Source organism: Halichoerus grypus, chromosome 12, assembly GCF_964656455.1.
Source record: "Halichoerus grypus chromosome 12, mHalGry1.hap1.1, whole genome shotgun sequence".
Lineage (NCBI taxonomy): Eukaryota > Metazoa > Chordata > Mammalia > Carnivora > Phocidae > Halichoerus > Halichoerus grypus.
In genome coordinates this window covers 83,512,094-83,524,994 of record NC_135723.1, presented here as the reverse complement: position 1 = coordinate 83,524,994, position 12,901 = coordinate 83,512,094, and the positions used below count along the sequence as shown (strand labels likewise).

The 12,901-nt window shown below is 48.1% G+C and overlaps 1 protein-coding gene across 1 annotated transcript; it reads right to left on the bottom strand.

Moving 5' to 3' along the window:
- Window positions 1-559: 559 nt before the first annotated feature.
- Window positions 560-11,606, bottom strand: GARIN1B (golgi associated RAB2 interactor 1B). Its single transcript, XM_078059855.1, has 7 exons — window positions 11,326-11,606; window positions 9,528-9,712; window positions 8,182-8,438; window positions 5,897-6,014; window positions 3,473-3,516; window positions 2,128-2,130; window positions 560-729 (listed from the first exon to the last, which is right to left on the bottom strand). Exons 1-7 carry the CDS (start codon window positions 11,572-11,574, stop codon window positions 560-562), a joined length of 1,026 nt encoding a protein of 341 aa, XP_077915981.1. The 5' UTR covers window positions 11,575-11,606.
- Window positions 11,607-12,901: the final 1,295 nt, after the last annotated feature.

Below are 12,901 nucleotides of genomic sequence, written 5' to 3'. Positions count from 1 at the left end.
CTTAATGCATATTTGCTAAATGAATATATGGATGGGTGGATGAGCCTGTGGCACATGGAAAGATAAGGGCTGGGCTCCAGAGAAGTATCATCCCCACCCGACCCTTTCTGGCCTAGTTCCTTCTCACTCTCTGCAACAGAAGATTGGGGCTCCCCAAGAGCTCTGGAAAGGAAAAGGGAGAGCCAGCTTCCCACTCCCTCAAAGGAAGAGTCCAGAGGCACTCGGCTGAGGAGGCAGCCCCTCCCACACAGCAGGGAGGAAGCAGGTCTAGCCACAACAGTGTTGTCCGGGTCTCTGTCCCGTCAGGGCCCCTGGCAAGAGGTCCTAGGAGCCTCTAGGGGCTCTGGAGCTGCCACATTTAGGGTTTCACTCAACCCAGTTGGAGGTAGAGAAGAACAGAGCAGGAACAAAGAGAATTGAGGTGGCTTTGGCTGGCACCCCCCACTCCCACTCACAGCCTCCTGGAATCACCCCCAGGCCCCTAGGACCTGAACCCAAGCCTGAGATGGAACTCCAGGGCTGTCCCATGAAGGCGATCAGATTATTCCCATCACAGTACCTATATGAGTGGGGCCAGCTGTGGCCCCGTGGAGGCTGCCAGGGTGCTGAGGAGTGAAAGGGGCTGTGGCCCAGAGGGGTTCTCTCTTTCCCACTCTCCATAAGTGAGCGAATCTCTCCAACTGAGGTCGCGGGTGCAAGGGATGCCGTCTTCACTGTGAGTATCTTTCTCTAGGTCATAAAGGGAATGCATTCGTTTGTAACTTTAATTCACAGAGCAGTCCCACAGGTTATGGCCAACACTTGTGGGGTGCTTTCTATGAGCCAGGCACGGTTCCAAACAACCACACGCCTTAATGCTCTTGTAATTCTCACAAGGAGCCCGAGAGGTCAGCGCTGCCGTAGTCCCCATTTTACTAGGATTCTGAGGCCCAGCGAGGTTAAGTCACTTACCTGTGGTCACATAATGAGGAGTCAGAGCCAGAATTCAAAGCCAGGCAGTTAGGCAATAGAGCCCACGTTTTAACTATTATATCCTTTGAACAAGGAAGTGCCAGTAAAAGGAGGGAACTGACATGGCTTGGAGAGGATCACTGAGTGAATTTCCCGAAGAGATTCAGCTAGCTGAACTGGCAATGGCCGTGAACCCAGATGGCCTTAAGCCAGAGCCTGTTCTTCGTCCACTTGGCTTCAGCTACTCAAAGGGTGGCTTGCAGCCCAACAGCTTTGGCATCACCTGGGAGCATGTTAGAAATGCACAATCTTGGGTCCATCCAGACCTACTGACTCAAAATCTGCATTTTAACAAGATCCCCAGGGGACTGCTTGCACATTATAGTTTGGGAAGCACTGCAGTAGGGCCACACTACCCACCGATGGGGGAGTTGAAAAGTTCAGCCACACAGGTAAGCCTTGGGACCCTGGTTTTTCCCAATGTAGCTCTCTCTTTCTTTTCATCCAGAAGTTCCCAGAGGCTGGGGTATAACTGTCCTCCCAAACTCAAAGGGTACACTATCTGGACCAAAGAGGAAAAAGGGGTTCCTTCAGGTACAAGGAGAGTGAAGGGTCCTGAGAACATTCTAGGACAATTCACTGAAATCAGCCTCAAGACAGCTTGGGCGTGGTAGTTGTCAGGACACCACATACCTTGTGACTCTGAAATTCCGGCTGTTCTCTCAAGTCCTAGAAGTAAATGTGACTTATTCTCTGTCTTCTTCAACCATAATCTCATGGGGTGTTTTGAGTGTGTATGTGATTGAATGTATGTGTGAAAACAATGCATCATCATTGTATTATCAGTCACATGACATGAGAACGCATTCTCAGGCTTGGGAAAACGTGGGCCAGCATCAGCTCTACTCACCATTTAGAACAGGGGCTGAATGACCTGGCAGCCTCCAGGCTGAATTTGGCCTGCAGATATGTTTTGTTTGCCCACTAAGTGTCAGCCTAGACTGTGTTTTAGTGTTTATGGGGCAGGGGGTAGGTCACATAAAAATCTAGATTTGTGGCTTTTGTTGAGAAATCAGAGTATCTGGCAACACCAGGCCTGTGTTCCAGCATGGTGACAATTGACGGCTTCATGGAAACCTTCACTTTCTCATCACCACCGTCCCTACCACCTCCTACTGCCTCCTCAGTGCTGAAACCAAGTGTCAGCCTAGCTGGTGTTTAACTTACAATGGAGTTGAGAGAAAAGTCAACCATTTCTTACATGACACCTAGACTCTCTACCCATTCATACCACCTGCAGACGTTTGGGTTGGAATCCCTGATTTGGATGAAAGTCGGGAGCTTCTCTGCGATCTACACATTCCTCTAAATTCCTAAATATAACACGATATTCTGGTTGCCTCCTGAACCAATTTGGAGGAATAATTTATTAGTGGTGTGGCACACGGATATTTACTGAACTCCCATTGGGTTCCTAGCCCGTGCTTGCCACTGCAGATAATTCAGAGGCATGAAAAGAATGAGTATTGGCTGAAGAAATAAGACTTAAGCCTATGAAACAAGTAGGGAATAATGTCATAGAGGTTATGACCAAGGATAGGCAGGATTGAGGGTGGGGCATCAGGGGGAAGGGAGCAGAGGGAATGAATAAGGCACAGGGAAGGATAGTGAATACTTGACTAGAGCAGATTTGGGTTGGAGAAGAAGATGAGGCAAGGGGCGTCTATTTGAGGGGGAGAAAGTGTTCGGGTGAGATGGGGAAGAGAGGGAAGTTTCTGCAGGGTCATGCATGCCAAAATGAGTGGATTTGGGGTAAACTAGAACCTGGCAATAAGTAGGGAACCGGCTGCTCTTTCCAGAATGTGTCATGCTCTTTCACCCAGACTCTGCCTCTTTTTAGAATGCCTTGCCTTCTCTGCTTCAGTCAGCCCCGCCTGCACTCATCCTCTATGCCTCAGCTCAGACCCCAGGCCTTCCCAAACAGCCTCCTGGGGGGAGTGAGGGACCCCTGTCTCTACGCTCCTGAGGGACCCCAGGCATGAGTTCTGAATGTTGCCTAGAAAGAGAGATTTTGAGATTTCAGAATCTACCCATCTGACTCCATCAAATTATAAACCCTTTCACAGGGGTACTGTGTCCTTCTTCATTGTGACTCCAAAGCCTTCAACAGTGTTGGGCACTTACCAAGTGCTCACCGCATGTTTTGGAATGAGTAAATGAATGAATAAACTATAGAAGATTACTGTACAGGCCAGGCATGCGGTGACAAGGTGGTTAGTGTAGAATCTGCAGGAGTAGAACTGAAGGAAAGAATACAAGAAACATTTCAAAGAAAGAAATTGGTAAGACTTGCTGCCAAATTGAGTATGGTGGCCAAAGAGCCTAGAGGAACTCAAACTAAGATAAGGAAGGACAACAGAGATCCGGGAAAGCTGGGATGGGGAGCTGGTGGGGGGACTTATTCCTACATCTGTGGAGCAGAAAGTTCTCCGAGACATGGGTGCCCTGTGCCCTCCATTACCTGAGCTGTCCCTTTTAGTCTGTGTCTTTTTGCTGCTCCTGGAACTCCAGCCATTTCAGGATCGAGGAAATGAAGGTCAAAAGGAAAAGAACAGAGCATGAAATTCTCATTTCAAATCTTATTTCCAGTTATATTTTTCTTCATGCAAAAGCTTTAGAGGCAGATATAAATATGAAAAAGGCCAACTGTGGCAACACTGGGTGGGTGTGCTGCATAATAAAGTACCAGAAAAAAACTCGGGAAGGGGAAGGGGAAGGGGGGAGGGGGGAGGGGGGCGGGGTGGGGAGCTAAGCCCATGCTGCCGCTTTTGCTGAGGAAGAGTGGGTGCGACTCCATCTGTTTGGTCCTTTGTCTCAGCCTTTTATTTTATTTGCTGTAAGTTGCTTGTTGTTGCCAATATGCAAAAACTGATATAATTGCAAACAGACTAGAACCTGCCTGAATGAGGAGAGAAACCATCACTCAGGGCTTCGTTCTGGGAAATTAAAGAGAAGAAACCCAATGTCTGTCCAAAGCAATTACTGAGAGAACAGTGAAGCAAAAATTCATTATCCCCTATTTCTCACAGCCCTCCGATCCATCTGGGACATGACAGCCCCGATTAGGTTGCCCCAGCTTACCGGCTGGCCTCTTCACACCTAGGCTCCCTCCCTTCAAATCAACTAAGGCTCCCACTCCACTAAGGTCTTAATTCATGCCCACGGCTTCCCAGGCCCTGGCTCGGCCCTGCCCACTTCTACTTCCATCCTCCCACCACCACCATTTCCCCACTGGCCTTCCCTCCCTTTTTCTAAACTCACCAAGTCTCTTCCTCAGGATGAAGCCTCATTTGATCCCTCAACCTCTACAGCTTTCTTCACCCTTCATCTGGTGAGAGCCTATTCTCCTTCTGGTCTTAGTCTCCTCTGACCTTCCAGAAATATTAAAAGCTGCCTGTGCCAGAGATTGCCGACAGGCCCCCAGTCTCCTTCTTCTCTCCTTCCTCGGGGGCAGAGCATCTAATTTTGTGTGAGGTACACGGCTATGAACAGTGATGAGTGCATTTCCCAGCTCCCTTGTAGCTGGGGGTGGCCAGGTGACTGAATGGTGGCCATGAATATAAACAGAAGCTATCCTTCAAACAGTAATAAAAAAAGAAAAATCTGTGATTTCAGATTTTGAGACGGTCAATAAGTTGCTTCAATATATCTTGCTCTATTAGAGTCCAGGGGTCTCCAGCTCAGTAATATTGACATCTTACCCAGAAATTACTTAACTATACTCTGTAGTTAAGTATCTGATATGTATACAAAGTGACAACCTCCTGTGTAAATTCTTAGGCCATGGGCAACTAACAAGTCTTTTTCTTGTGTGAATACTTTTCTATTTCCAGCCCACGCTTGAGTTAATAATACGAGTTAATATTTATTGAGGATTTCCTTATGTCTGCCTTCCTAAATCTGCTGAGGAGCATGCCAAGTACTGCTGTGTATGAGCTCATTTAATCTTACAAGATCTGGATGAGGTTGGCACTACCATAATTTCCATTTTGCAGATCTGAACACTTAGGGCCAGAAAAGTAAAGCAATGTGCCTGAAGGCTCACAGTCAGAGCAGTGACTTGGGCCCAGGGCTGTGTGAGCTTGCCCCCTCCAACTCTGCCGGCTTACTACCAACACTGGGGAAAAGCCTTTCTTTCTTTCTTTCTTTCTTTCTTCTTTTTTTGGTTCTGTCTCTGCGTTGCTGGTCCCTATTGTGACAAAAACCTTCTTCTTTCTAACACCTGGTTTTTCTCTTCTGGTGACATTTACTAACTTATTTCTGTCCTCCCTTTCCTTTTAAACCACAAATCAAGATTGCCAGGACCCCGATTCCCACATCACCTTTGCGCTCGGGTCGTGGTGCCCTGTGGCTGCTCTCAATGCCTGTCACCCCAAGGCCCCTGCACATACAAGGACATTTCCTCAGGCAGGGAGAAGATGGGCCTGTACAATGGAGCTTTCCAGAACGGATTATACATTTAGAAAGCAACCGCAGAAGCTCCCTGAAGTCCAAGCAGAGGCCAGGTGAATGGGTAAATGAACTCAATGAGTAGACAATGTTTTAGTTATTTCTCCGTAAGAACTAGGAACAGGATTAGAAATTAGCTTTTCCTTTCCCACCTGTGCTACTATCTTATTCTTATTGTTGACGAGTTACTTCTTATTTTGTACAACATTCCTCTGGAGTCGAGCCTACCGTGCTTGCTTTGTGGAGGAGACTAAGGCAAAGAGAACTGGTGAAAGGTTACTCTGAGTCGAGGATAAAACCTGGATCCTGAGTGGTAGCAAGCATTTCATGCTCCTCCTTCTGCTCCTTTTCCAAGTGACTTGGTTTCTAGATCTTACAGCCCAGGCCATCTGGGCTGCAGCAGGGACGTCAGGCTGGCCTGATTTAAGGCATGTACCTGAACTCATTGTGCTGGTGCAGGTCGGCAAAAATCTGAGAGAGCGCCTCACTCTCCCCCTTGGCCATCAGCTGCATGAGGCTCTCGCTGGGCTGGGAGGCTTGGGGTTTCTTCTCTACTGACTAGATGGAGGGAAAAAGCAAAGCCAGGTGGTTAAGGCCTTAGGGTCTCTGCATTTTCCTAATCACGGTCCAGACCTGAAAGTGTTGGAACTCGAGCTGTTCCTCTGGGCTGATGGGTCAGCTGCTCGGAGACGCCATTCTGAGGCCATCTCTGATCATACCGCCTGTATTGTTATAAATATCCTTTAGTGCCTTAAAGATAATACTGTCATTGAAAACTTTAGACATAATTTAGTAGATAATCTATTCTTATTAACGTACCTTCACACGTTCCTGAATAGCCTATTCCTATAAACTTTAATAAAGCTTCTGCTACTTGGTTTTATATTTCAGGGTAGGGGGATCAAATATCTGTTGTAGGAATTTAATAGATGCTTAAAAAAATAATTTATCTGGGCGCCTGGGTGGCTCAGTCGGTTAAGCGTCTACCTTCAGCTCAGGTTATGATCTCAGGGTCCTGGGATCAAGCCCTGCCTTGGGCTCCTGCTCGGTGGGGAGTCGGCTCCCTCTCCCTCTGCCCCTTATGCTGGAGCTCTCTCTCTCTCTCAAATAAGTAAATAATATCTTTAAAAAATTAATCTCTCTAAGAAAAATCCTATGTTGAGCTGCTTTTCACACTTGGGTAAAATTGCTTTCTTTCCTGTTGCCTGTGATACCCCCATAGGTACTCCAGCCGTGCATGCTGCTCATAGTCATTCATTCATTCATTCATTCATTCATTCATTATTTATTGAATGTCAGCATTGTACCAGGCACTAGGGATATAACAGCTAAGAAGATGGGGAAAAACTCTTTGCCTTCATGGAGTTTACGTTGCAGCTCAAATTGGTCTGATGTCACATCTTAAGGCCTGGGGCAAAAATGCCCAGGTGAATTCTATCAAATACTTAATGGTAATACCAATTCTTCAAAAACTCAGAAAACAGAGGAGGAAAGAACACTTCCTAAATCAGTCAATGAGGCTAGTACTACTCCAAGACCAAAGTCAGGGTATCACAAAGATTTCTGAAGAAAACTACAGACCAATATCGCTAATGAACATAGATGCAAAAATCTTTAACAAAATGCTACCAAACTGAATCCAGGAACATATAGAAAGGATTATATATACCATGACCAGGTGGAATTTTTATTGCAGAAACACAAGGTTGGTGAGGATATGGAGAAACTGAAACCCTCATACATTGCTGATGGGAAGGTAAAATGGAACAGCCACTTTGAAAAATAGTTTGTCAGTTTCTTTAAAAGTTAAATCTAGGGGCACCTGGGTGGTTCAGTTGGTTAAGCATCTGCCTTCGGCTCAGGTCATGATCCCAGGGTCCTGGGATCGAGCCCCGTGTCGGGCTCCCTGCTCAGCAGAGAGCCTGCTTCTCCCTCTCCCTCTGCCTGCCGCTCTCCCTGCTTGTGTGCTCTCTCTCTGTCAAATACATAAATAAAGCCTTTAAAAATTTTTAAAAAAATGAAAGTTAAATCGAAACTTATTCTATGACCCAGCCATTACATTCCTTGGAATCTACCCAAGACAAATGAAACATACATCTATGCAAAAACTTGTACACAAATGTTCATATCAGCATTATTCGTGATAGTCAAAAACTGGAAACAATGCAAATGTCCAACTGGTGAATGGACAAACAAAATGTGGTCTATCTATACGATGGAATGCTATTCAGCAATGAAAAGGAATACGGATAGTCTGTGACTCTGCCACAGAGTTGGCCTCATGCTACAATATAGATGAGCCTGAAAAACATCACGCTAAGGGAAAGAAGCCAGGCATAAAAGACTATATGTTGTAGGATTTCATTTATATGAAATGTCTAAGAAATATGAATTTATAGAGCCTGAACACAGATCAAAGGCTGCCTAGGGCAGGAAATAGGGACATCTGAATGACTGCAACTGGGCACAAGGGAATCTTTAGGGTGATGGAAGTTTTCTAGAACTGGATGGTAGTAATGGTTGCCCAACTCTATACAGTTACTGAGAATGTTGAGCTGTATATTTGAAAGGGCTGGGTTTTATGGTTGTAAATTATACCTCAATAAAGCTGATTAGCAAAGGCCTAGGGCAGGGATCACCTTCACAGGGTGCTCACATACCAGCTCACCTACACGCCACACTTCAGCTCTGGCCTTTGCTGGAGCTGGCAATGGTGCCCACTTACGTTAGAGTCTCCTGAGGGGCTGCAGCTGTTCTTGGGTACCAGACAGTGAGTGACAAGAATCCTAGGGTCCTTGGTGGTGATGGACAGGCCCTTATGCAGAATTTGAACCAGTTGGATCCAGAAGTGGAAGACAGTCTCAGGATGGTCAGGGTGCAGCCTTAGGTAGTAGATCTTCTCGGTGACTGTCCTCAAACGCAGGATGCGCTGAAGCCGGTCACAGACCTGGAACTCCACAAACTTCAGTGGGAGGATCCTGAAGCCACAAGGGAAGACACACCATGGCAACCCTATGGCTTCTGATCCAACCCTGACTTCGTTAAAATGAGGAGTGTCTCCTACAGGACTGAGGTTTTTGGGGGTAGGAGAAAGAATGTTTAGCACCGTGGTGCTCAAACTTTGGGGAGTCTACCTGGGGCGCTTGTTTAAAATGCAGACACCTGAAGATATCCCCTACAACTCAGATTCAGTAGGTCTGGGGTGTGGCCCTGAAATCTGCCATGATTCTCATGCTGGTGTTCCCTGGGATCCTGCTTGAGAGAGATAGCCCTGGAATGAGGAGGCTGGGGTCATAGGGGTTTTCAGTTTCCTTCTTGATAGTATAAAGGAAACTTCCAGCTTGTCTGTTCATTGACCCCAGTGCTTTCACTACTCTTCCCAAAGGGGCTAGAGTTCAAGGAACTGGGCTGTACTTTCTATAGGTACACCCAGAACATAAAGGTGAGGTTTATCACCAAGCTGACATGGAGAAATGAAGGGTTTGCCTGGACTTCTGGGAATCTCCAGAGATTCTTGAGATATCCTACAGATTACTTGAAGAGATTCAAACATCAGAAAGGGCTGTTTCATCCCAGAGGAGTCTGAGTTTCCTGTATGTGACAGTTCTAAGTGAGACTTAGTTCCGCTCATTTTACCCCAGGAAAACTGAGATGAGGCAAATAGCTTGAGACTCAAAACTTATTTGAGTCATTTGGATACCAAAGACTAGAGTCTGTGTCTCCCAATCAGTGCTCCATTGGCTGGACCTCACTGCTTCCTTGCCCCTCAGCCCGAGGCAGGGAGATTTGCTATGGATTCAGTGGGGTGAGAGCAACAGGAAGGAAAGAAGTCATGTTGACTGGCTTCTCATTGCTGACCGCATAACACTTCCCTTTGCCCCCCTCCCCCAAGCTTGGCCTAACGCTTCCAGTGCACCCTCTGTCTCGGGCTACTGTTGTCTACAATAATAATGTCACTGCCAGCGACTTCTCTGTTTCTCCCTACTTTGAGTTGAGTCACAAAGCAGCCTCTACTTTGGGTCCACCCCTCACCCTACCCGTCCTCTGTTCCCATCTGTATTGCTTACCTCTTCAGCTTGATGTTTGGGGCCATAGATGGTCTGTTCCACGTCTGGCTCTGTCCCTGGTGCCATTTGACACTAGCCATGAGGAGGATATTGGGAAGGGGCAGGCAGGGCACGGAGGAGGTTACCCCAAGGGCCATGGTGTTGGAGGCTTTGTAGATGTCTATCCAGTTCCTGCCCTTTCTGACCTGCAAAGCAGCCCCATGGGCACAGCCTGAGCATTTGGCAGAAGCAGCAGTGTATTCTAGCTGAGGGGTCTCTCAACCTCAGCCCTATTCACATTTGGGGCTGGCTAATTGTTTGGGGGCGGGGGGGGTCTGCAGGATGGTTAGTAGCAGCCTCCATCTCTACCCACTAGACGCCAGTAGCAATCCCTTCCCCCCGCCCAAGTTGGGACCATCAAAAATATCTCCAGAGGTTGCCAAGTGCCCCCTGGCGGTGGCAGGCGAAATCAATGCTTGTTGAGAACCACTGTTTAAGCCTATGTTGGTGGGGCGCCTGGGTGGCTCAGTTGTTAAGTGTCTGCCTTTGGCTCAGGTCATGATCCCAGGGTCCTGGAGTCGAGCCCTGCATCGAGTCCTGGGATGGAGCCCTGCATCGAGCCCTGCATCGAGCCCCGCATCGGGCTCCCTCCTCGGCAGGAAGCCTGCTTCTCCCTCTCCCACTCCCCCTGCTTGTGTTCCCTCTCTCGCTGTCTCTCTCTGTCAAATAAATAAATAAATAAATAAAATCTTTAAACCTACGTTGGTTGAACAACGGTAAGAGCATTTACACTACCTCCTATCAGCAATCGCCCACAAGAACCATAGCCCAGGAGTTCCCGGACCTGTGTCACATTTCTGTGACTCTTCCCCACACTGTTTCCTGGTTTTTCTTTGAAAAATTTGTCCTTAGGCCATTCTTTGAGGGGCCCTATTATCTCCTGCACTTTCCCTGAACCGTGAGGTCCCTTGCAGCTCCCAAGGTCTGTTTATTCTGGGTTCCACCTGGCCTGAGGAAAGGAAGGGCAGGCAAGGAAACAAAAATGCACAGAGGGGCCCCAGGGTGGCGCAGTCGGTTAAGCGGCTGACTCTTCGTTTCGGCTGAGGTCACGATCTTGGGGTCCTGGGATGGAGCCCCCAACCCCCCAGTCATGGGAATCTGTGCTCAGCGGGGAGTCTGCTTGAGATTCTTGCTCTCTCCCTCTCCCTCTGCCCTCCCTCTGCCCAATGCACTCACATGCACTCTCTCAAATAAATAAATAAGTCTTTTTAAAAAAAATGCCCTGAGTGCCCGTTGTACTTGGGCCTTTGCTTCCTGTGTTTGCATAGAACAACCAGGTTGGTCCAACCCCTTTTATAATAAAGGAAACTGGGATTCGGGGCATGCAGGTCACTTGCACAGTGACACCTCAAGAAAGCAGAGACTCTGAGCCCTGGTCCCTCTCGGGGGCCCGGCTCCTGTTCTTTCACCAATCAGCATTTCTGTTACAAACCCTCCAAGGGCAGCCCATTTCACTGCCTCTTTGTTCACCTCTTTGGGCTGACAGCCTGGAGAAGGAAGCACATGGAGGGATTCGGATACCAAGTCCTCTACTCAGAGCAGAGAACTCCTGACCTCTGTCCCCACGATGACAAGTGTCTGCAGAAGAAGCCCTGTCTGGGGCTCTGCAAGGTCAGGGTCAGATGCATTCCAGGCCCACTGACTTCTCCTTGCCCCAGTTCTCACTCCACTCCAGTCCCTGGGACAGACTCTCCTGGTCACATCTTGGGAACAGGTTGAGAAGAATCAAGGAGTGCCATTCTGAGCGACCCAAGAGTACCTGGACAAAGTTGCTTTCAAACACCACTGAGTCAGGAAATAGGTTGAATTCTGGAGAATGAAGCATCTGGCAGAGCAGTCCCTCCTCCACACCCAGGCCAACTCCAGGGTTTGGCTCCCCATCCACAGGCAAGAGGCCCCTGACTTCTTCCCAGGCATTCAGGGAAGGGAAGGTTGGAAAAGATCTTGTGACTTTTACTGTCTTCTTTGATTTCCACCGAGTCTTTCTCTGTGGAACTGATGACAACATTTCCGCACATGCTCAGGGGCCTGCTGCAAGTTTGCCCTGGTATCTCTCTCTTCCCTCCTGGCCCTGGGCAGCTAGCCAAGGCCTGGGACCGCCAATCAGCTCACAATGATGAATGGATGACATCATGAAAAAACCAGGGCAGGCCTGCAGGAAAGGGAAATGCAGAGGAGCCTCCCTTTGCCTCCAGAGGGCTTGTTTCTGCCCTGATATTCCCCAGCCCCTGTCTGGGGACATAGGGCCCCCAGAGCTTGCTGGGAAAGGGGTGAGCCAGGCAGGAAGCAAGGAAGGAAGGCTGCTGGGAGGCTATTTTCTTCCCTGCCTTTCAACCCTCCCTTACTCTTAATGCAACCTACCCCAAGCAGTTTTATGTGTTGTCTATTTAAAACCCAGCCTTTCCGAGCTGTGCATGAGGCGGGAACACAAAACACACCGGTTTATCCGCAGGAGCCTTTTCCGTTTTGGAAGGAATTGCTGGGCCCTGCTCCATGCTCTGCTACGCCTGGGTGGTTACTTCTGCAGGCCTATTTCCCTTAGGAGGTCAAACTGAAGGAGGAGTCCAAGTAATTAGTTTCTTACCCAGAGGCTGCTGGCTCTGTGAGGGTGCCCAGCTGAGAAGACTAGAACGCGACAGGGCAGTTCTGCTAGATCAACAAAATGTTCCCCCTCTCAGAGAGTGACAGCATGCTCATCCTGGAGTCAGAAGAAGCAAGAGCCCAAGTCCTGCAGTGGCTAGGTCAAGGACAAAGAAGGAAGCAGGCTGACTGCTGTTCAAGGCCACTTCGGGGAGAAATTGTATTCTAATTTGGACAAAATCCCGGCATTTGCTAAACGATGTATTATCTATCAAAAGCAAAGGTGATCAATTCAGAAAAGCAATTGGACAACCAGTGTATGCGATGTACAAGCATGAAGATTTATTTTTCTATTTCATTAGCAAGTCAGAGAGGCAGCTGAAAGGTCATGAGGCCCTGCTGATCTGATTCCATCCGCCCCTCACCTGGCCACTTCTAGTTTGCCCGGTTCAAGCACCGGAAACCACTCCGTGGTTGGTAAAGCAACTGTGGCATTCCTGTTCCTCGTTTTCTTTTGTTTATCACGTGGGACAAAGGTCCTCCATGGAATAGTCTCTAAGGAGGGGGTCAAGAGACCCCGTCCTGAGGTTACCATTTCTCCGGAAGCAACACACAGTCCAAACGTGATGGCAGCTAACACGCTGGTATAAGTTAAAGCTTACCCACCACAGTCAAGCTCATTGGTCTAGCTATGTGGTTTGGATGTATTTGGCCATTGAGACATCCAAAAGTCCCCTTCGGTGGGGAAGATGATG

Excerpts from the sequence above, each read along its gene's own strand:
- GARIN1B (XM_078059855.1), bottom strand. The coding sequence starts at position 11,574 with ATGTTGTCATCAGTTCCACAGAGAAAGACTCGGTGGAAATCAAAGAAG. Across the intron at positions 8,439-9,527 it reads CCAAACATCAAGCTGAAGAG|GATCCTCCCACTGAAGTTTG; the intron begins GTAAGCAATACA and ends TTGTGGCTTCAG. Across the intron at positions 3,517-5,896 it reads CACCAGCACAATGAGTTCAG|TTCCAGGAGCAGCAAAAAGA; the intron begins GTACATGCCTTA and ends AAATGGCTGGAG.